The following is a 24,036-nucleotide window of genomic DNA, read 5'->3' on the forward strand; positions in this document are numbered from 1 at the left end:
TTAAAAAAGAAGATATGTCTGACTGGCAAGTGTTGGAACCAAGACACAAATGACAATGTAACTCCAAGCCATGTGGCAGCAACCACAACCAGCATTTCTCGAGTTCTTACTTCATGTGCGCATGCTCTCCCTAGACATGGCGATTACCCTCACTGTATGTATTAGAGACTCCAAGCTCAAAGAGATTACACTGCTACTGAATGGCAGAGCAAGAACTGCAATTTAGGCCAGATTTTTTTTAATCCAGATAGTCAACAATATTTCACATTACCACTGTCTGACTCGAGAGGGGACTGCATGGAAAAGGGGCAGGCTGAGAACTGTTTTAGGAGCCTCAGTGGAATGCGTGGAAGCCGAGGGAAGACAAGAGGACACTGCAGGCCGGCGAGCAGGAGAAGATGAAACAGCTTCGGTGGAACGCAGAGATGAGTCCTTCCTTACAGTAACCAAAGCCGTATGTCGAGGAGTAGCAAGGAATGAGGCCAGAAAAATTTGCAGATCCGTACCACAAAGGGAATGCACAGCCAAGCCCAAAAGAGGTGGAGCCCCGGTGAGATAGTAGGTGGCCATCGGCAGATACTGAACCAGCAAGTCTATGGCTATAACTGAGGGAATTGAAGGCAATTAGCCTCTCACAGCCTGAGGGATGGGCTGGAGAGCAGGAGAGCTGGGAGGAGGGGCAGGGCCACGAGGGTTCAGTGGTGATCCTGGCACAAGGCAAAGAGAGCTAGAAAGGAGTCCCAGCAATGGGAAGGGAGTCCCAGCCATTGGAAGGGAAAGCTACGGGTGCCTCTGGGAAGCATCCAGAAAGAAGAAGTGGGAGACTCTGTGACTGAGCAGACACGGAGGATAAAGAGGAAAGGGCCTCATAGTCTCTGGGCTCTGTATCCAGAAGCATCAGGGGGCACACCAGGACCAAAATGGCAGAGTTGGGAAGGGTGGTCAGTCTGGGTAAAAGATGAGTTCAGTCCCGAACATATTTGCTCGGTTTGAGATCAAAGCAAGACAGCCAAGGGGAGGTGTCGCATGGAAATGTGAAGACATTGAACTGGAGTTCAAGAAGGAGGTCTGGAGTCCCCTTCAGGGAGTAATGGTGCATCATGGAGCAGATCCCCGGTGGAAGTTAGAGAGTGCAAAGAACAAAGAGAAGCACGCAGGGCTGCCCCTGCGGCTCACCCACACTGAGGGGCATGGGAAGAGGAAGAAGACAGAAGCAGAGACACGGAAAGAGCGCTAGGAGGGACCCAGGTCCCAGAGTTAGGACGAGGAGAACAATGGAGGGAAACGAGGCTGGAACCAGCTCACTGTGTACCATACTATCAAAGTCTTCACCCCAAAGTCATTCCTATAGTGTCAAAAGCCTCAGAAGAAACTCACCATTAAAATATGTTCTGGTTTATATCCCTTTTCATTGTATGCATAAGAATGGTAGGAATATGTCTTTTGTATTGTTCTATAGTTGACATTTTTTCGTGGTTGTTTAATAATAGCAGGAAGAACAATGCTCTAACATTATTTTAGGTATTCTATTGTTCCTTGAGCTGACTCTAGCTCAAGAACTCAAAATACCAAACCTCCTTGTGAGATATTTTAATGAGGTTAATCCTTCTTCAATTTGGGGAACAATTATTATAACAAATATCATAGAATTCATCAAAACCGCTGTTGTCATTTATTCACTTCTTGATGTTCTTCCACTGTCTACAAAGGTTTGTCTTAGATCATCACTGGTGGGTTCCATTTGTCTGCAAAATCTTCACCAGCTCTTAACTAAATAACTGAACTTGTTATGACTATCCTTGCCAGTTCTCAGAAATTTGCCAACAGTCTTGTTAATGAATAATGTAGGGTTTTGTGAATTCCCTCATGGCCTGGCCCAAGTAAGGGTAGGTTTTCTGGGTCAGTTCCTAAAGGCACTCCTGACTAGAATCAGTCATCCATGCCGCAACTTTCCAAACATCCCCTGCCTGCCTACCTGCCACCTCCGAGAAAAGGGACAGGACCACATACTGGGGCCTCAGTTGGAGCTGGGAGCTCTTTTTTATCACTGGTCTCCTAAACCCTACCCTTCCAATTCTTTCCACCCCTCTGAGAGCAAAGTTCAGCCACCAAGATTCTTAATCATAGAAACAATGACATCTTGGCATCTCAAAGGAGCAAACTTGAAGGTCATCTTTCAGTGCAAAGACCCTTAGACTTGAGAGTGGACAGGCAGAATGGCCATGCCTTCTGTGGACAGTACACCATCACAGCGCACATGGAAGTGACATGCTGGTGTATAGTTCCTATTTCTCTCTCATATCTCAGAGGCAGAAGGCCCTCCCAGAAGTTTCCTCTGAGTTCCTCAAAGCTGCATTCGGTGTTCCTATAGCCCTTTGATTCCCTTGATTGTGACATTTACCAGCCTGAGTTAGATTTGTCTGTTTCTTTTCCAATATTTCTCACTAGACCTTCCTGCAGACAGAGAGTGGGGATGAGTCCCTGCCGCATGGCCAGCACCTGGCAAGGTCATGGCAGGAAGGAGGTGTTCCAGGTGCACATGTGGAATGAAGGAAGGCACAAACGGGTCCGTGTGAGGACGGAACAGATCTGTCAGGGAAACTGAGGTACAGAGTTCGATAAGCACCTCCAAATCTTCTGCTTTTTAAAGCAGGTATAAATGTAAGATCCTCTGGTGCCTAAAGCACACTCATTCTGTGTACCTGTAAGTATTAATAATGCATAGCACTGGTAATTCCGTGAATCTAGTCAGAGCACATGAACACTGTGTCTTCTGGTTGGTCTTAAAGTTATGTCCCTTCACCCTAGTCCAATTCCATCTATTAATAAACAGCTTGCAGACGTAAGGAATAGCTTCACCGGTGCCACTCCTGAGATCCTGGGCGACGCTGCTCTTGTTGGGACTGATTCGGAAAACAGCCTTCTCATCTAAACTACATTTCCAGTAGAACATGGTCCATACTTATATGGAAATGAAATCTCACTTAGTTTGAACTCTAGGTCATTCAGTCCCAGAGGTGGTGACTAATGGTCAGGAGATGACAATATTGCTGGACAAGCATCACCACACTGAGGGGAAAGTTCACATTTCTAATCCTGAGAAATAATCTGTTAAGAAGCATCACACAGAACCAGCTAGAGGGGAGTGTGAAGGCTGCTGAAGGAAGGGTTCATTCCACCCAGTGCAACTGTGTGACTAAGAGCAGAGGGTGCTCGCCATCAGAACACTACTGGCACGTGTTTGTCTGGAACCTGCAAGCTATTCCTCCTTTCTTGCTAAAGAAAAGTGGAGGAAGGGAGGAGCGGGGAGTAGAGTGGTAGGTTCAGCATGGGATGAAATCAATGGTTTAGAAAATCTACCCATGAGTACATAAACAATATGACCATAGCAGATACAGCAAATACAAAATTAAACAGCCTTTCATGAAGAAAAAACAGTAAGTGCAATTCATGCCTGGCACACAGCAGGTGATGTCTGGATGTACAAATGCAGGTGAAGCGCGATTCAGACAGTGCAAAGGAGAGGTAAGCCAACAGTCACTTCCACTGGCTTCTGAATTAGGATCTGATCAAATCCTCAGCATCTTATCATTCAAAATGTACTTTCAAATTATGTTTTACTTGGATCAGTGTTGAAGCTATTTCAGTGTTATGGTATATTTAACAGCTGATTTTGGAAGGAGGTAAGCCAAAATGTTATTGATGGCATGAAAAGTGAGACAAATTTTAAAATTAGGCAGATTCAGTTTTTAAGTGATTTTCTTGTACACCCATACGTCATCTGCACATTAAGCACTTTTCTCTAATTAAGCCAGGGAAAATACAGAGTAACGATAATATCTGTGAGGTCAGCTGTGATCAGAACTGCCCACATGCTGCATCTCTTAAAAACAGTCCATGGCACCTCAAGGGACACAGCAAAGCCAGTGGCCGGGAATGTAATTGAGCTTTAGGAAATGATTAAAGGGAAGTAAAATTATCTCCAACCCAACATTAACGCATTTGATTTCCCGGGTGAGAACAGGATTTGCGTAACTGAGTGGTTCTTTCTTTCTACAGTCCTGGATGTTTGGAAAGTCAGCTCTCACAGTTAGCTTTGCTTTGCTAACATTAGCCATCAGAACATCGAAATGCAAACGGCTCCTATTTCCCAGTGAAGAACTTTCTCTGATTTACCTTACCATCATCAGGCTTCACCATCTCGAACCTTGGAAGCGTTCAATCTTTTGGTCAATATTTCTAGACCAAAATAAAGTGCTCTCAAGCCTGCTCTCTGGAAAGTTTTGTCATCTCTACCAAAGTGTGTTTAAATAACGGGCTATGAAATTTGGGGAGACTGGGCTGGGAGGAACAATCTCAAGTTAATTGCTGATGTAATGTAAAAGCCCCCAATGGAGAAGTTGCCTCCAGGGAGACAAGCTCTCAATTAGGAGACGTGTGTGTAGTTCTCTCTGGCATGTAACAGTTAACAATTTCTATACAGTTAGGTGAATTTAGTGAATATCATTCTTGCAGGAGAGAAGAAAAAAATTTTTTAAAGAGGAAAACAAAGAACAAGATTAAGAACAGTAAAATAATAAGTATGGAAAATCTGGTAAGCAGCAAAAATCATTGTTAAGCATTTGAGGGAGAAACTGCAAAATGTGTTCAGAAGCCACACCTTCCGGGCTGTGGGACTGCATGGCTGTGACAGTGAGCAACAGCTGAAGCCTTTACTCTCTCGGAGGGGAAGGAAAAAAGGAAACAACAGTCAGTCCAGGCTTGTCCACGGCTGGAAGCCTCGACTCCTGCAAACCGATCTCCCAGATCCTTTCTGGGCAAGCACATAACCAGAGGAAATGAAAACTAGAAAAACAATTTGTGCATGGAACAATGACACGGAGTTTCACTTTGGTTTCATGCTCAAATATGAATGTGGCTATAATTTTTTAAAAAATATATTAATAGAAGGCAACGAGTTGAGGATGGTGGCTTCTTCAAGCGGGGCGTCCAGAAGAGCCCTACTTCTGCCTTGGAGCGCGCCTTAGGCAGCAGTCGTGGGAAAGCTCAGATACAGCTGTTTCCAGGCAAAGGGCCCAGAGCTTTTCAGCCTCAGCCACCAGGGTCTCCAGACAAGGAGAAATACGCCCAAAGCTGCTCCCAGGCGCTAGGAGCTTGGAGCTCCCAATGTGGGTCTCTGAGCAGCGCGAGGTGGGCGCTCCCGCCCCTCCCGCCCCCAACTCCCTCGCGCACCCGGGACGGGTGAAGGCGCCCAGTCGCCGAGCATCACCGCGACGCGGGTTCAAATCCCGCCGGCTCCCCGGCACCCTCTCCCCGCCACAGCGCGGGCTGTTTCTCCTCCTTTCCCCGGAGGAGTTCCCTAACTCTCCAGTACCCATACCATAACAAAGGAGGCTCGGTTCCCCAATGCGCGATCGTAGCCTACAGGGACCCCCAGCGAGCACCGACCCAAAGAATGCACCTGGTCGTGCCACGCGCGACCGCCGAGGGGCAGGCGGACGGCTCCTGGCGCGGACAAAGGGGCCTCTCGGGGCGCCCAGGCTCGGGGCGGGACGCGGGGAGCGGAGCTGGCCGGGGACTCACCTTCGCAGCGGCCCGGCTGTGCTCCTCGTGGAGCAGAAGGGCGGCGGGCAGCAGCAGCAGCCAGACGCTGAGCCGGGGCCCCATGGTGGCGCGCCCGAGGCGGCGGGGGACGGCGGGGGACGGCTGCCGGGCGTGCGGGGGCCGCGGCGGGCAGCTAGCTCTCGGAAGGCCGGACTTCCAGCGCTGCGCACCGTCCCGGGTGCGGCGGCTCCAAGCGGAGACCTGAGCGCGGCGGGCCGAGCTCCCCAATTTGTTGGCGCTGCCCCCTCCCCCCGGCGGTGCGCGGGCGGTGCCTCAAAGGGGAGGACCCTGCGGCGCGGGTAAGAGGCGGCGGGAGCGCGCGGCTCGGGAGTGTGGCCGCTGTGCGCCAGGACACCAGGGCTCCGCGCTCCGCACTCAGAGGCTCCCGCGTCCCAACCCGCGCGCTCTCGGATCCAGGCCGAGGACCGAGAGGGGCCGCCTGAGCCCCCGGGGCCGCCGCCCAGGGAGCCCAGCAAGGCCGGCCGCCCTGCCGGTGTGCCGCCGGCGGGTGCTTCTGGAAGGGCCAATGCGCGCGGGCAGCAGCCCCTGAAGCCGACCCCGAGGTGAGAGCGACCCCCGAGCGGCGCCCAGACCCTGGCCCGAGAGCACCGGCTTGGAGCGCCCTGTGCAGGCTAGGGCTGCACGCTCTCGTGCCTGGGAGTAGAACGGGGGAGGGTGGGGGAGCGGAGACCGAGCTCCTCGGCCAAGCAGCACCCACCGGGGCCTAACGGGAGGCTCTCCTTCTTTCCGGGTCGTGGGGGGAACGGCCCTCTGGTCACGCCTGCATGCGGGGGGCGCACCGCGCAGTCTCCGCGTCTCGCGGACGGATACCAGCGGTGAGGATGGGCTGCGTCCCTCGTCCTGCGCTAAACTCGCTTTGTTTCTCGCCTCTAGGCTAAGAGGGACTGACCGGGGCCCAGAGTGGACAAACCGCCAGCATGGGGAGAGACCAGCGCGCGGGGGCCGGCCCTGCCCTACGGCGGTAAGCGACTTTCTGCCTGGTCCCCGTGGGTGCCCCGCGCATGGACCTTCCCTGTAACTCTCGGGGACGGACAAGCCGGGCCCGCACGCTCACGTGCCTCTTTCTCCCTTTCTCGTGCAGGTGGCTGCTGCTGGGGACAGTGACCGTGGGGTTCCTTGCCCAGGGCGTCTTGGCGGTAAGTCCTGGCTCCCGCTCCACGCGCTCGGACTTGCGCGCCCGAGAATGGTTGGGACGTTTGCGTGGCCGTGGAGAAGGCAGCTCGTCCGTGCGCTCCCGTGTGTGTGTGTCTGAGTGTGGGTGTTCGCCAGCCTGGCCACCCAGGTTCTGAGAAAGCCTGCTCTTCCCTCCTCGTGCTTTCCACCTTTCCTTCCCGTGGGTTCCCCGCGTCAATCCTGTGCTTTGCAGGCATCGGCCCTTTCAGGGGAGCTGAGAACTTAAAATGTAGCCTGAGGCACCGTTTTCGTTGCTTTGGGAAAAGCCGCAGCCGTGGAGGCCAGGAAAGAATGTCAGTCACTTGGCAGTGAGACGCCAGGCTTCGGGCGAAAAATGTTTTGCTGGAACTCGGGAGCTGGTGGGGAGGCTCTGTCACGGGCTGAGGGTTTTTTGTGTTTTTAAATGGGAGTCTCTGGGTAAAGGGGCGGGGCGAGGAGGCGAACAAGACAACCTTAGTGTTGTTTGAATTGAACCATTGCGAGGGAACAATGGCAGAAAAACCGCGTTTTCTCCCAAGTCCTGTTCCGGCCCTGGAAGATCTGCTCCGGGCGCCACTCTGGGCCTCTGTTCGCGGAGCCTGCCCTCCCCGCCGGCCATGCACAGCCCTGCCGATACCGTGGGTGCAGTTGGCCACTGCGCTGCGAGATACTTTGTACATTTTATGCGTTTTGTTTAAAGAGTAGGAGCCACTTTTACCGAGCTTTATGTAACCATGGCTAAAATGAACAGGTTTGGTGGGTGAATTTAGTGCAGTACTCGAATGTTTAGACAGGATCTGAAAGTGTAGGGAGCTTTCGAGATGTCCGCTGCCCCTCCTCGCCTTACTGTGGCCTGTGGAGTAGCTCTGCCTGTGGCAGCCAGGGCCCAGGTAGATTCCTCCTGGGAGCGACCCCTCCCCTCCTCAGCGCGCACTGTGCCAGAGCAGCACGCAGGTACAAAGGGGGAAGGTGTTCGTGATTTCATTTGAATTCTGTTGTTTTTACATCGTTCTGCCCCAGTGGAAAACAAACCAGGATTTTAAGGGCAGTGAGTGATGAAGAGCTACTCCCACTCGGGAAAGAGCTGCTAACTTTACTTTTCCGCTGCTGTTGGCTCCGGTTCAAAGCCCAGGTTGGGAAGTAAGAGGAGGACTCGGAGACTTTGACCAGAGCACTCCAGGCCAAAGTTTTCTTCCATTTCAGTTGTGTCTCTCCGTCCCAGCCGCTACTTAAGATCAGAACCTAGATATTTGAAGTAGCCCAGTGACCCTGTGAATTCTAATGCACATGTCTGTGCTGCGTGTAAGACTTGTCTCAGATTTATGAACCAGAAGCAATGCATGCACGCGCACGCACACACACTCAAAGAAGGGGGCGATCCATAGAAAATACCAAATCGAGCTGTGTGTGCATTGGTTGTACTGACACCCGCATCCCTTTGTCCGCTAGAGCCGCTTTTATAATTTCCATATGTTCGTGCCTAAGGATGGTGGGAGTCCCAGGAATTATTTTGTGAACTCATCCTAAAATTGGTGGAAAGACCACCGACCACCTAGGTCTTCACAAAACCTAGGTATTAGCCTGGGCGCCGCGGCTCACGCCTGTAATCTTAGCACTTTGGGAGGCTGAGGCCTGCGGATTGCCTGAGCTCAGGAGTTCGAGACCACCCTGGAAGAAACACGGTAAAACCCTGTATCTACTAAAATACAAAAAATTAGCCAGGCATGGTGGCGCGTGCCTGTAATTCCAGCTACTCAGGAGGCTGAGGCTCAAGAATTCCTTGAACCCAGGAGACGGAGGTTACAGTGAGTCGAAATAGCCCCACTGCACTCCAGTCTGGGAGACAGAGCAAGACTCTGTCTGAAAACAGAACAAAACAAAACAAAAAAAGAAATAACAACAAAAAAAAATCCTAGGTACTAAACATAGCTCTGCCCTAATTTCTTAAATCCAGAGCCTCAGTTTCCATACTCTGAAGAAGTACGGCTTCTTACAGAGGCCAAGTACCCTAAGGCAGGTAGGACGCCTCTGTGCCTCCCCAAAACCTCATCAATGCTGCAGGCTCACCCTCAGTCTCTTTGACTCTTTGATCTTGGTATAGGACTGAGAATATTGATTGCCCAGCAGAGCTTCTCAAAGTGCAGGCGCCTTAGAGCCCCAGACGTAAATCACCTGGAAAGGCTCGTTAAGAAGTCAGGTCCCCATCTCAGACCTTCTGGTCAGACATTCCGGGGTGGAGTCCAGGACTCCGCCTTCCCACATGATACCGGAATCTGGGAACCACTGAGCTAGAGTACTGGGTTGAGAGGCAGTTGAGATTACTTGCCAATTCACTTCATTTCCCTGGGATTTAGATTCTAACTCAACAAATAAAAATAGATCTTTTTAATCATTTTACTAGGGACCTACTAATATGTGTTGTTAAGAGACTTGTAGTTTGTTGTGTTCCACAAGGGGCGGGTCTCTGCTTACTCATTTGGTAACCACTGGCTTTAATGGCTGTTTCTCTTGAAATAATGTTTCAATTTTCAACTGTATTGTATCAATTAAGAAAACTTAAAGATGTTTCTTAATTATGGCACGGACTCTTTCCTGGGTAGGTCAGTTCAGGAAAAAGGGCTGCCACGGGGTCCTTGAAGAGTTTCGTTTCAGAAGCAGCCAGGATGGGTAGTGAAGAGCCTGGGTGATTACTTATTGGGCACTTCCTGTGTGCCAATTACTCTGTACTAATGCTTCTAATCCTCACAAGAAAGCACACTGATGAGCTAGGGAACTATTATTACCCCCATTTTACAGGTGAGAAAAGGCACAAAGGGTTTGCAGCCCTTGCCCAAGCTTCCTGTCTTTGTAACTAAATGAAACGGGTTAGAACTCAGGCCTCTTCCTCCATACTGAGCTTCCCAGGGCCTGAAAGGTGGCCGGGAGTTTGGCACTCCTGAGTTTCAGTCTTTGAGTCTCCTGGGGTGTGGGTGCTTTCTCCTTGGTCCTGACCTTGGACTAAGTGCAGCCGGCACTGATTCCTAGGAAGGAGGCTCTCCCCCTCCTTCCTCCTCTGCTTCTCCCACTCTGAGGATCAGGGGCACCGAGTGAAGGAGAGAAGCAAGAGCTTTCCCAAAGGGAGGAAAGGAAGCTGAAATCCCATGGGGCAGCCTGGGCTCTGGACTCAGTGTGAACCCAGGTGCTTTGTGTGGGCACCTCAGGACACACTCCCTGCTGTCCAAGGTGCCTTTTCTAAAGGTGCCCTTGTTTGAATGCAGTGCCGAGATGCACAGAGTGCCTTCGTGTAAGGCAGTGTGACACAGGGGTCCCATCCCAGACTTGATGCAGGTGACGGGGTGCAGTTCTCAGTTTGGTGGGCAACTGAGGGGCTGCCGCCTCGGGTGGGTACTCACCAAGCCTCTGCATCCTAGTTCTCTCCCCCAAAACGGAGGTGTTACTCATCCCACCCACCTCATAGATGGGAGTGCCGTGAGGTGTGTGAGTGCATGTGAAGTGCCTTGAGGGTCTGGCACAGCCCGGGAGCCAGGAGGTATCCCCTGGGCCTGTTTAAGGGACATCCCCTTGGCTGCCTGTTCTAACCTTCATGGAGGCTTAAAAGCACTCACTGTAGCCGCTGTGAGCATTGTCACTTATCTCCAGAGGCTGGCAGCAGCCTGAGGGATCAAATATGCAGCCGGCTGGGCGGTCACCTGAGGACCTCTACCCGGAACCTGGGGCCACAAAGACGTGGGTTCACGTAGGTATCAGTGCGGGGCCCCTGCCTGCCGCTTTGTTTCCAGGCTGTCCTCGGGGCTCCAGCCCCCGGAAATTCGCCTGACCTTCCTGTTGGCTGCCACCACCTTCCTTGCCCTCCAAGCCAGCAGCTGCGGTGGCAAGTCCTTTCCGCAGACTTTGGAACAGGGAAGAGATGTTCAGTGCCGCATGAGGCCCAGAGCTTTCTGTAAGGATCAGGAAGGACAGTTCTTTCCTACATTTCCTGGAGCTGAAGCTCTATTGCTCAAAAGATGGCCCTCTGAGAAGAAGAGAAAAGCACGGGGTTCCTCCTCTGCTCGTGGATAAACGAGCGTATCTCAGCTCTCTGGAGGCTAGTCTTCCTCCGGGGGTGGCTTGCAGGACTTGGCCACGATAAATAATAGCAGAGATTTGTCAACAGCACCCCAGAACGAGAGGTGGGTAGGAAGGGCAAACCGGAAAGCGCAGGAGAGGAAAGAGGCTTTGTACGACCAGGAGGCTATGTTTACCATCAGAGAGAGAGAGGTGAAGATCAAGGAAAAGGTTCTACAATAGAAAAAAAGATTTTGCTGAAATAATAAAAATCAAAGGACTGTGTTTAATTGTGTTTCTGGGGAGAGGGAAAGAAAACGAGTGTGTAGTTTAAATAATAGAGAAACTCAAGGGAAAAGCTAAGTGCCATGGAGATTTAACTTTTCAACACTGTTGATAATGTAATGAAGAGATCACCACCTGGAAAGTGGTTTGGGAATGTCTCATTCTTTTTATCTGAAGAAGAATGTTTGTCTTTGATTAGAGGGTTAGAGAAAGCTCTGAACCTGGCCTCTTGCTTTGTGTCTGCTGGTGTCTGCTTGTGTGATCACTGCTGAAGGTGGGAGGCAGCGTCTGCAACCCCCGGCCTTGGCTGATTCAGCTTGTGAATCAGGGACCAGGAACGACACAATAGTCTTGAGAGGCCATAAAGTCTAATCCAGCCTGTTGCTAACCAGGTTCTGACTTCAGGGCAAGACACTTCACGTGCTTTGGCTCTGGAGCCTGGAAGAGAATGTTGTGTGGTATGGATCTCTCAGGTGATCAAGATACCATGAGTAAGTTAGAGAGTCAGCGGTGAGGGCTGGGCTGTGCAGGTGTGCTAAGACCTGTGAGGGTGAGCTGAGGTCTCCGCTGTGATGCTGGGGATAAAAAGCCCTTCCAGATACGCTCCAGAATAGAATTTATCCGACCTGCACCAGGACCTCGCTTAGAAATCAATATGCCACATGGGACTTTTTATCTTCATGGTGTCAAGAAGCTTCTGGAATCCAGTAAATATGTGACACGTCTCAGTTGAGATGAGAGAAAGGACAGAGTTCCTGGATAGTCCCCTCTGGATGTTTCCCTTTGGTGGCCACCCCCTTCAGTTAATGAGACCCTCTCAGGACAGGTGATGGCCTAAGTGACTCACTGCTCTTGAGTTCATTGGTGACTCTGGAAGACTGTAATTTTTATTTTGGTTACCCATGAAAGAAGAAGGCAGTGTCTAATTTTAGGGAGACTTCATTGGTGTCTCCAGTCCTGTTGATGTGGTCAGAGAGTGAATTTCAAAGGAATTGCGAGCAGCCCATATCCACCCAGCAGGCTCCTACCCAGGTGCTGGGTTCTAGCCCCTCCCCTGTCTCCTGAGCTCCTGGCTGGCTCCTGAGTGCTCTGCCTCAGTGTCTTCTGTTGCCTTGGATGAGGCTGGCTTTTGAAGCAACAAGCTTTTTGGTAAAACCTGTTCCTTTTAAGTGCAGTGTGGTATCCTGGGGCGGGTCCTGGGACAGAAAAACTACACTAGTGGAAAAATTGGTGAGATTCTAGTGGAGTCTGCAGTTCAATGTGATAATGTTAATTTCTGTACCAATGTTAATTTCTTAGTTTTTACAAAAATGTGCCATAGTTTCATAAAATGTCAATATGACATCATGATGTCTGGGTGCAGGGTACACAGGGACTCTCTGTACTCTCTTTGCAACTCTTCTGCAAATGTCAGTTGCTTCAGAATTTTAAAATGCTCCCAGAAGTCATCAGCCAGTCACATTTGGTGTGCATGAGTCAGATGGACAAGTGCGTGGAGAAGGCTGAAAAAGAGCCACTCTCGAGTGAGCAGATGTGGGCAGCAAGAGGAAAATGTTGCTCCCATTCTTTTCTCTAATAGAGTAAGTGAACAGAAGTCCCTTTCGCTGAGTGGAAAATACAGGAGAGGTAGACCCAAGCGAAGCCTGAGTAAAGGGATTTTTGTCCCCTGGCCGTGGTTGGAGTCATTTATGAAGATGAGGAGGTTTCCCTGTGGAGTTTCTCAGCACCGCGTGGGAGGCCCAGTAGAGCTGTCATGGGGCCTCTTCCTCACTGGGGTGGGAAATGGCTGCTCCATTGTTTCCTGAGCCCAGGATGGAAGGGCAGGCTTGTATTAGAGTGTTGCTGCAAGGACAGAAAATATGACTGTGGAGGAGCCCGGTGCTGCCCATACCCGCTCACCCTTAGGAACGCATCAGGCAGTACCTTCGTGCCCTCCTGGGCAGCACAGAACGGGAGCCCCCTTCCCGCCTGCTTAGGAAACCCCATGGGCCACAGGGACGGGCAGCTGGCAGGTGGCTAGTGGAGGACTTAGGCCGCCTGCACATGTGGCTCCTGAGTGCTCTGCCTCAGTGTCTTCTGTTGCCTTGGATGAGGCTGGCTTTTGAAGCAACAAGCTTTTTGGTAAAACCTGTTCCTTTTAAGTGCAGTGTGGTATCCTGGGGCGGGTCCTGGGACAGAAAAACTACACTAGTGGAAAAACTGGTGAGATTCTAGTGGAGTCTGCAGTTCCATGTGATGATGTTAATTTCTGTACCAATGTTAATTTCTTAGTTTTTACAAAAATGTGCCATAGTGTTGCATTGCTGCAGGCCATGGCTGTGGGATTCGGAGTCCCAGCCTGTCAGTGGCCACAGCTTCTGTGTTAATTAGGGGCCAAGGGAAAGGGGCCCAGAATGAGGATGGCCAGTGGCCAGTGGCTGTTGCCTTGCATGGTTGCCTGTCATCACCCTGCCATTGATAACTGGAAATGAGAAGCATGAGCGGAGCCACCTCTGCCTGACCCCTGCCAGTTGTGCTCTGCACACCCTGACTGCACTCCAGGCCTTCGTCTCCGGGGGATAAGGATGGCCTGTCCCTTTCTACCAGGTGACCCGCAGCAGGTATCACACACCTGCACATGCCTGGAGCCTCTGTCCTTTGCAGTTGAGGCCCATTTCAGGGTCTAGCTAAAGTGTCTTCTCCACGGATAGGATTTTATATTCTTTCGGATCAAGGATTATAAGTCATGATTGTAACTCCCATAGGCTTGAAACATTTGTCTTCACCCACCATCCACCTTTTTGTTTGTTTTTTGTTTTTGTTTTTGTTTTTGTTTCTGAGACAGAGTTTCGCTCCATCACCCAGGCTGGAGTGCAGCGGCGTGATCTCGGCTCCCTGCAAACTCTGCCTCCTGGGTTCAAGCAATTCGCCTGCCTCGGCCTTCCAAGTAGCTGGGATTACAGGCACAAGCCACCATACCCAGCTAATTTGTGTATTTTTAGTAGAGACGGGTTTTACCATGTTGGCCAGGCTGGTCTCGAACTCCTAACCTCAGGTGATCCACCCGCCTTAGCCTCCCGAAGTGCTGGGATTACAGGCATGAGCCACCGTGCCCTGCCATCATCCACTTTTTCTCCCAGAAACGTGTCTTCCTTAGCTGACATTGCTGTTCCCATAGTCCAAGTTCAGGGCATCTTGCATCGGCCCTCATGGAATGATTCCCGGGTACCTTTATCTGCCCGAGGCTTGAAATACAGTGGGCCGTCAACAGAACTTGTTACATAAATAAATGCAGTTAGTTGGCAGCAATGCAAGCAAATCCTTTGGATGAGGAGTACAGTCATGGAACTATTAATAAAAGATGAGATTAAAATGTATTTATTCTTACTGTGGGTTTTTTTCCCCAAATTATCTGCTTTCTCCCACTGGATAAAACTAGCTGTATATGATGATAAAGGGATAGTGGATCAGTCTGAAAGGTTTGCATTTTTTTCCTAGGGATTGTTTCAACCCCACCCATAAAATTCCTGTTTTGTTGCTTTTACGCTGTTCAGTGATCTCCCATGTGGGAATTAGAGAAGAATGTGTGTTTTTTAATTTCATGGACTGATTATGATTATCTGGTACCTGGTAGATATTATATAACAATATTTTTCCGCATGTTGAGTGTTTTTGGATCCCTGACTGTAGAGTAATGGGACCCTGTGAGATCCGGGAAAGGGTTTCTGTTCGTGCACAGGGTCAAACACACGCCCTGGACTATGTCAGAAGCTGTGGTTTGTCCGTGAGATAAAGGAGTTGCTGACTAGAAGGAGATGCTGGTTAGAAGGAAATGCTGATTAGCAGCCGTGGTGCAGTCATTGCAAACTGGTGTTGAGGAGTAGCGCAGCGACGCGATGGCACTGGGGCCACCAGCCCAGCCCTCCTTCCCCCTCTGTCCTCCCCGCCTTCCAGTGATACTGGCTCCAGATTGGGTGAAAGGAAGGGATCCCCTGGGAGATTCTTTGTGGGATCACCAGAACCAAACCTAAGAGAGCATCCCTGAAGATGCTTCCAGCATATTCCAGAACCTCTCGGAGCAGCTGAAACACCCTGGGAAGAAACACGGCAACACCTGTTTGCTGAGCCACTAGGGCTGGAAACTGCTCTAAGCCATGGAGGGTTCACAGCTGGATAAACTGAGGCATGTGCCGGAGGGCACCTGGTAGGGTCAGTAGGAACAAAGTGGGGAGTGAAACCTAGAACTTGATGATTCTAAAACTCTGCTTTTAACCACTGGCTAGGTGAATAAACCCCAGCCACCGAACATATATACGCGTCTAAAATACATAAATTGTTGTATATGTAAAACATAGATATGTGTATTATGTGCAGAAAATGTTATCAATCTACATGGAATATACAGAGATAGATGATAGAGATAAAAGAGAGAGAGAACACACACATACGTATGCACCTTGTACTCCCGCACACACAGACACACAGATGCACGCACACATGCACATAGACACACATGCATCCAGCACACACATACAAAAACACACATCCGCATATAGACACACACTTACACCCCACATACATACACAGAGATGCACATACACATGCACATAGACACACACATATAGACACATACAACCCACACACACATACAGACACACAGATGCACACACACATGCACATAGACACACAGATGCACACACAGACACACACTTGCACCCCCCTCACACACAGACACACAGATGCACACACACACATGCACATACACATGGATGTACACATGCACACACAGAGACACACATGCACATACATAGAGACACACTTGTACCCCCCACACACACAGAAACACATGTACACTCGCCTACACACACATCCTCACACATGCACACACACACACACTTAGAGGATGCTCCTGGTTTCTTTCTCTGTGGGGACAGCCAAGGCAGAAAGAGACTATTTCTGCCTCTGGGGAGCATCAGACAGACCTGTTTCTTTAGGGTTCCTTCTGCAGAGAGGCTGGACAGAGGCACGAGGGTGACTGAGTAGCCTCATGAACAATGAAAACTGAAGGCTAAGATGACTGCACTCAGGAGAGGCCCTTAAAGGATGACCAAGAAATACGTGAGAATGGGCAAAGGGACAATTTCACCTGTAGAACCAAGAGTCCTGCAGACAAAAGCCCCAACCGGCCCTCTCCAAGTCTGGCTTAAAACCCCAGGCTACTGAGGTAGATGCTGCAGCAGCCGTGTAAAGGGGAAAAGGAGGGGCAGACACAGCTTTGTGTTTGGCTGTTGGAAAATGCTGCTAGTCCTAATTTAGAGAAAGACTTACTGAAGTCCTGTGGGCAAAAGAGACCTTCCTAAAATTATCTTAGACGTGCGGGAAACCCAGTGGACACTACAGAGAGACAGGGGGATTCCATTTTCCCTGGACGAATGCCAGCTTCCTTACGCTGGCTTTTCTCTCACTACCTTGTGTTTCTGCTGCTGCTTTTCAGGGACGTCCTCATGGGCCAACAGGAGGACAGGTGTGGTCTGTTAAAAAGAGGTGGAGCCTGTGGGCTTGAGCCCAGCAACTGGGAAAAGTCACTTTTCCTTTCTGAGAATGCTTGTCTTCATCTGTAAACGGGAGTAGTAAAAACTATGTCCCAGGGTCACAGTGGGATCATGTATGTGACATTTGTTCATTAAATGAACATGTCTGATTGCTACTAGGAATAACTCACTCATGAGTTCTAGAACATCCATCCTCCCACAGACTCACGTCTGGTCAGAGCAAGGACAATAGGAACCGTGAAGTCTGATCAGTGTGTGTGTGCGTGTGTGTGTGTGTGTGCACGTGTATGGTGTAGGGTTGTCCAACCATCTGACCAAATTTTACATTAAATATGTCATCTGGGATTATTCATGGTAAGACAGCAACCTGCACACGTTCACTCTTTGAGAGCCACTTTATTTGTTCTGTATGAGACTTTCAGTACGATTGATCTCATGTACAGTTGTACTCATCAGCAAGCACCTGTGAGAGCCCCCCCCCCCCCACCCTGCTCACAGGAAATGTCAGGGCTCAAGCATGGGCCCCACAGGAATAGGGCCAGCTGGGGTGTTGGGTTTGAAACTGCTTTTGCTGCTACCTGGTCAGGTGATGTTGGTGTGAGTATTCAACTCTTTACACTGTAGTTACATTTGTAAAACGGGGGTTAAAATAGTTCTTATTGCATGTGCTCGGAGGAGCAAGAAGAAATTGGCTGTAGAGAGTTTAGCAATCTTAGCGTTGCTAAATTGGACAGAGGCACGAGGGTGACTGAGTAGCCTCATGAACTCTGAAAAATGAAGGCTAAGATGACTGCACTCAGGAGAGTCCGTTAAAGGATCAACACTAGTTCATGTCTACGTGGCTTTAGGTTGTTGTTTTTTAGGTCTTCATCCTCATTACCTAGAGAACTTGAACAGAGAGTGAAGTCCAAGTTAACTAGAGTTACTGTTGGGAACCGTGGTACTGGGACAGGAGGAAGCGGGCCAGCAGGACTGGCGGGTGTGGGGGACCTGTGGGGGACCTGTAGCGGGAAGTTCTGGTCTCCACGATTCTGGTGCCTGGAGTGCTGAGACCCTACGGTGTCTTGGTGGCTCTGAGCAGGTGGTCGCTGAGTGAGAACTGGTGGAGATGTGCCTTCTTAATGCCTTGAGACGATTGTTTCCATTTTCCTTAAGCGTAGGAAATGTCACCCAAAGGAAACATTTTAATATTAATTAAAGTTCAGTCAAGGTGTAACTAACTTACTTCCAAAACAAATGGAAACACTTATAAACAAAGAACAATTGGTTCAAATAACCACGAGACACAGGTATAATTTAGTGAAGCAAGAAAACTCAAGAGGCTTTGGTTTGGCCACATGATATAAAAATGCAACACAGAATCTTAGGAGAGAGTTTCCTTCTTGAGAGAGCAGAAAAATTTCCCTCCATACCGTTTCCTAGCAGGGCAGTTACTTCTCAGATTAGCATGGAAAGGCCTCCCAGACTAGCCTATACCCTCCAACAGCCAGGTGAGTCAGGCCAAGGCGTGGGTTCCCTGAGGAAGATTCCCGCTGGAAATTTCAGGGAAGAACTCACCTCCTTCCCTTTCTTCCTTACTTGGTAATTGTCCTAATTGTAACAAGCATCCAAGTTACGATTCAAGACCAAGTAGGGACCTGAGGTGATCTCCTTTCCTGTCTGAAATCCACCTTCCTTTCCTAGCTGTTTCCGCCAGATTTCAGCGCCCCCTTCCCTTCTCCTCCCAAGACAGTCTTAGCTCAGACAGGATTTCCTTAGTCTTAGTCATCAGCTCTTATTGTCCAGCCTCCTCCTTCCTGTTGTAAAACAAGAAATCTTAACAGCAAGTAGGCCAAAATTGTATATCTTCGGTGATATGTCGATTTCCTGCCGGTATGTGCAGACATCAGATTGTGTTGTGGTTACCCACTTCAAGGCACCAGAGGCTGGAAAAGTCAACACATTGCTAGTTAAGGCACACGGCGCAGTGAGTTTTCAGTTGTCTGCCTTGGCTTTTGTGAATGTGTGTCTGTCCACCTGAAGGTTCTGGTTCTCACATCCTGGGCTCTCCTTTTGCCAGGTGCAGCCACACAACCCAGGAACAGTCCTAACCCGTTACATAAGGTGGCGAGGCGGGGTTGGCGGGTGGCACTGCCAGGTCACCTCCGGGCACTGGGTGACCCAGTCATTGGCCCCCTACGGTGACCCCCCGCCGCGTGGGTGCCACTGGCACCTCCCCTGGGCTCCCAGTGCTGTGATTTCTGGGCGATTTCTCTGCTCTCCAACATGAGTTATTTGTTATCTGCTTCTCACCTGATTGGAATTTAATGATCTAGAAACAAATGAGTTATTTCACTCAGGAGGGGGAAGGAAGTCAGATTAGTCATGCTGGCGCTTGATTTTTTTTTAATCCAAGAATTCTTTACTTAAGAAGTAAAAGCAATTAAGAATAGTACTGAATCCTGCCTAGAAGTTTTAGAACAAGAAATGGGATCACACCGATAGATATTTCAAATAACTGGAAAGTTTAGTTCCCTCTGAACAAAGTCTAACTCTGAGGCCATATGCTTCTTTTTATATAAAATCAGAGCAGCATCTCAAAGAAAATAAATGTATTTAAAAGGAAAGATCATAGAGAGATAGAATTCATCCATTTTAAAAGTTGCCTTTTTCTCCTTTTTTATAGCATCTTTCAAAAACATCTCCGCTTTCAACACCTCTAGCTCCTCATCAGTGAGAGAGAACAAAAGGCTGCAACTGTTGATTCAGGCAACATTTTTGCCTTCATGTTGATTTTTCTTCCTCATTGGGTTTAATTAACTAGAGTGTCTAAGAATAAACATAGAAAAAAGGCCTGTTTCATGGGCTTTTCTTAGTCTTTCACATGTAAAAAAAATTACCTTAGATCTTTATTCTTTCTAAATATTTCATGTGTTTAAAAACTAGGTAACTTTCCTGTAATAAAAAATAAAATCTTGGCACGTTATCAATATAACACCTACCTTACAGTGTTTATAAACTAACCATCTGAAGATAATCTTATTAATGTCACATTATATATACACACACACATATACACACACACACAGAGAGTATGTATATGTGTGTATATATATTGCAAATGTGTCCATTTTTAATACTTTTTTTGTTGTTTTAAATTGTGGTAAAATATACATAGCATAAAATTTACCATTTGACCCGTGTTTAAGTGACAGTTCAGTGGCGTTAAGCATACCACATTATTGTGCAAGTATCACCACTGTCCATCTCCAGAACTTGCTCATCATCCTAAACAGAAATTCCATGTGCATTAAATAATTCTTTATCCCATCCTTCCCCCACCCTCTGTTAATCTATTCTACTTTCTGTCACTTTGAGTGTGACTACTCTAGGGACCTCATAGAAGTGGAATCATGTAGTGTTTTTCCTTTTGTGACTGTCTTATTTCGTTTAGTATAATGTCCTTATATTAGTCCATGTTCATGCTGCTGATAAAGACATAACCAAGACTGGACGATTTACAAAAGAGGTTTAATCAACTTACATTTCCACGTGGCTGGAGAAGCCTCACAATCATGGCAGATAGCAAGGAGGAGCAAATCACGTCTTACATGGATGGCACCAGGCAAAGAGAGAATGTACCAGCAGGGGAAATGTCAGATGCTTATAAAACCATCAGATCTCAGGAGAACTCACTATCGTGAGAACAGTATGGGGGAAACCATCCCCATAATTCAGTTAACTCCACCTGGCCCCACCCTTGACATGTAGGGATTATTACAATTCAAGGTGAGATTTGGGTAGGGACACAGAACCAAACCATATCAGTCCTGAAGATGCATCCACGTTGTAGCACGTGGCAGAATTTCCTTCCTTTTTAAACCTCAGTAACACTGCTATACTTTTTAAAGTTCTTATTTTTAAACTCAGTTTTGTTCCTTTAGTTGACAGGTTTCAAATGGTTAATGTCGGGAACTGCAAATCAAAGAGGTTTCGGAAATGGCGATGTGAGGCCCAGGTCCAGATGAAGAGGGTGGGGAAGAGAGCCTGGGGATGACCTGCCTCTCTGTCTCTCAGAGGCGGCTTGCCCATGCCTCTCCTCTTGACGTTTGTTTTGCTTTCTGGTAAACGTTCACCACTCTTCCAAAAGAAGTTGGCTTGGGCCACGCTGAGTTGGTTTCCTCTGGGACAGGCATGGGAAACTGTCCAGGAGGGAACCGGGTGTCTGGGTGGGAAGCCAGTGAGTGAGGTCCTGGATTGCCCATACAGGTACAGGCACCAGACCTGGAGCAGTTCTCCTAGAGCAGTTACTGAAGCCCCAGAGCTGCGTGAGATTCCTCAGGAGGAAGATAGGGGATGGATGCATCAAGACAAGGGGAGAAGACATATGGGGAACCCTGGGAGGAGCTGTGAGAGGAGGCTGTGGTCAGGTGCAGGCCTAGATCTTCCCCACGGCTTCACCAAACTGATGGTCACCAGCCTCCCCTCTTCCTGTGGTACTGGGGTCAGAAGATGGAGAGTGGAGACAGTGAGCCGGTGTCCACCTCTGGTCACTGCCATTCTCCTTCCCTGCTGCACATTAGGCTGCCGAGGGCTGAGAACTTAGCTTATTCATCACCAGATCCTCCCACAGCGCAGGGACCTTCACGTAGATGCTGGAGTAATTTTATTAAATTGGTGTATTATTTAACTCTTCCATGGAGACCCCAAGATGGGTAAGGTTTCCCTGCAAGGGCAGCTGGCAGCATGATCAGAGACTACTGAGGCCGCTCGAGTCAGGTCAGCTGGAGCGGGAGGGCGGATGCCCAGAGCAGGAACGAAGGGCACGTTTCCATCTCCTTTTTACATTTTGAAGGCTTTGGCATGACCCCCAACACCAACTGTTATAACCAACCCAGCCAGTGCACTGTTGCACAGTCTAGGAGGAGCAAGTAGACAAAGATATGGATCCATTGATTCTATGAAAACTTGCAGCTGATTGAGGGGGGGTGTCAGTCCACGTGAAGTCCATACCACAGGATTGGGAGCTACATTCCCTCGAGTTCAAGGGCCTGTTGCTGCCCCACTGCCTTAGATTCCTATGACTGGACACCAGAGGCCCACTGGTGACTCTGGAATTTCTGTCACGCCCTCTGTGGTCAGGAAGCTCTAAACAGGTGATGCCCCGATGCCTGGGAGGAGGAGCGCATCTACGGGCAGCCCCTTGTCTGAGATGATGTCAGGCATCATGATGAGGGACCCCCCTGTGGATGCTGGACACCCATCTTGCTGTTTGCTTTTATATTTTTTGAGTTACGCATGCTAAATATGATGTCTCTGCAGCTGTGAAACCTGGAGCTGAAGAGAATGAGTGTCTGGGAAGCTGGGAGCCAGCCTGTGGGCTCCTCTTCTAGACAGAGAGAGCGTGCAGGATGCCCAGTGCCAGCCTCCCCCACCTGCTGCCTGCAGTGTTGCATACAATGAGGGCAGGCAAAGGTGAAGTCAGAAAATTCCAAAGGAAAGGGGCTTCCTCCTCCACACCAAATCTAAGCACAGGCTCCAGGTGGTTCCCTGAGGACAGGGACCAAGCCATGGGCACGCTGCCCCCAGTGCCCAGCTGGGCATCTGCTGTAGCAGCTGGAGTCTAAGCCACACAATAGACAGAGCTGGTGGGAGGAAAGAGAGAGGGAAAGGCGAGATTCCTGGCCAGGACTGAAGCTAAGTGGTTTGGGGACTTTTTGTTCAGAATCACAACACAAATCATTATGCTCAGTGCAAAAGGCATGACCCTCAAAAATGTGCACCTTGGGTCAACTGAAGGTTCCTCTCTCATTGGTTTCACTTGATTTGAATTACAGTCGAAAAAATTATTGGGTAGACAGACATTGGCTTATCTGCAAAGTCAAACTAATGCAAAATATGCTTCAACTGCAAGACAGAGTGCCAAACTATTTCAATTTAATAGCATGCTTTTTTTTTTTTTTTTTTTTTCTTGAGCTTCAACCCAAAGAGAAGCCAGGCATTTGGCCAGTGAGCAGTCTATGAGCTGAGCTGTGCTTTTCTTCAGGGCAGGCAGAGGTTGGCCAGTGGCCTTCTTTGCACTCCCAGAAACTCCGTTTCATGGACGTCGAGGGTAAGAATGTGGAAGGTGGTCTGGTGGCCAAAACCACACAGTTCCCGAATGTGGTGGTCACTGTCCACCAATGCCCACTCGTGGGTGATAACTGGACTCGCTCTTTCTTGAGACCTGTCCTGCCGGGCTCTTGATACTGAGGCTACTGGAGGAAGGAGCTTGCCTGAGAAGGCACTTCCACGAGGAGAGGGATCTGAGTCCAGAGGGGAGGGGAGGTCTCTTGGCCTACATGCATGAAAAAGCAGGCTGGACACAAAGCCCCCGTCCTGGCTGGGGGTCAGAAGAGATGGGCCGGAGCAGCACTGCTTGAACTGATGCACATTTGACTCAACCAGTTTGGATCAGGCAGGTCTGGGGCGCCTGGGACTCTGCATTCCTGATGCTTCCAGGTGATGGTGGTACCGCTGCCCGGGGGCCACAGTGAGCAGCAAGTCCTAGAAGACAGCCTCTGGAGGGCTCTTCTGGCCTCAGGATTCTGTTTCCCCCTTGAATGGTTGCTTTCTAGCACTCAGAAAAATGTGTAGGTGGGGCCTGCCGGCCCCTGGAATCTCCTGCCGATCTTTAAAACGTGGTGAGGACTACCCTACACTTGCCTACTGGTTGATGCAGCTTTAGGAGTTGGGTGAGGGAAAGATAATTTTCATCTGTTCTTTGGAAGGGTTAAGGAATTTCTCATTTACAAAAGCTCTTTATCTTTTGACTTGTGGGACTGAGCCTTCCAGGATCATGTCATGCCTGAGAGCAAGCTCGACCCTGAGCATGGCAAACGCAGCCTTTACAGGCACAAAGAGGATGGGAAGAAGAGGCATCATAACTGACTGTATGAAAACATCTGCATCCCTACAAAGATGGACTTTCTTACACCATCCATCTTAGCTCAGCCTTTTAACAAAGTTTAGGCCACGTGTGTCCATAATAATAATCAGAAATCAACACATTTTTAATAAGCATTTAGAACCAATGATCAGAAACAGAAAGTGACACTAATGCTTTGTGGAGAGTTTACCTGAAGATTTTTTCCTCTTTGAAATGAAGTCGAAAGCACATTCCTCCCCACCTGTTACCTTCCTAAGTTGTTAAAGGCAGCCGTTTCTCCTGGAGTGATACTTGATTCTCCCTGGTGATGGTCTGCCATGCATTGATGGGCTCTAGTTAAAACATCTGTCAGACAGAGTCCTTTGGAAAATTCCATGAAAGAAAACCGCCTATTAGAGATAAAAGCAAAGGTTCAGTAGCCAGATATATCGTAGAAGTGCCTTCCAGGGAAATCGTATTGGAAAATCAGTGACCGAGGTAAAGGATGCTAGG

General features: G+C 49.2%; 2 protein-coding genes across 3 annotated transcripts in view; one reads left to right on the plus strand and one right to left on the minus strand.

Moving 5' to 3' along the window:
- COL4A1 (collagen type IV alpha 1 chain) overlaps positions 1-5,802 on the minus strand; it is a 153,284-nt gene extending 147,482 nt beyond the window's left edge. Inside the window, exon 1 of one of the 2 annotated variants that reach the window (XM_021929770.2) lies at positions 5,584-5,801. In XM_021929770.2, coding sequence (XP_021785462.1) covers positions 5,584-5,667 — 84 coding nt within the window. In that variant the 5' untranslated portion in view covers positions 5,668-5,801. Of the gene's footprint in view, positions 1-5,583 lie in introns of both variants that reach the window. The other variant, XM_021929771.2, reaches the window with a different exon arrangement.
- Positions 5,803-5,920: 118 nt separating this feature from the next.
- The window catches only part of COL4A2 (collagen type IV alpha 2 chain), a 199,298-nt gene continuing 181,182 nt past the window's right edge, over positions 5,921-24,036 (plus strand). The window contains exons 1-3 of the mRNA XM_003914073.4: positions 5,921-6,167; positions 6,499-6,586; positions 6,707-6,761. Of these exons, the coding sequence (XP_003914122.2) occupies positions 6,543-6,586; positions 6,707-6,761 (99 nt within the window). The 5' untranslated portion in view covers positions 5,921-6,167; positions 6,499-6,542. The remainder of the gene's footprint in view (positions 6,168-6,498; positions 6,587-6,706; positions 6,762-24,036) is intronic.

The sequence above is a fragment of the Papio anubis genome, chromosome 15, assembly GCF_008728515.1.
Source record: "Papio anubis isolate 15944 chromosome 15, Panubis1.0, whole genome shotgun sequence".
Classification (NCBI taxonomy): domain Eukaryota; kingdom Metazoa; phylum Chordata; class Mammalia; order Primates; family Cercopithecidae; genus Papio; species Papio anubis.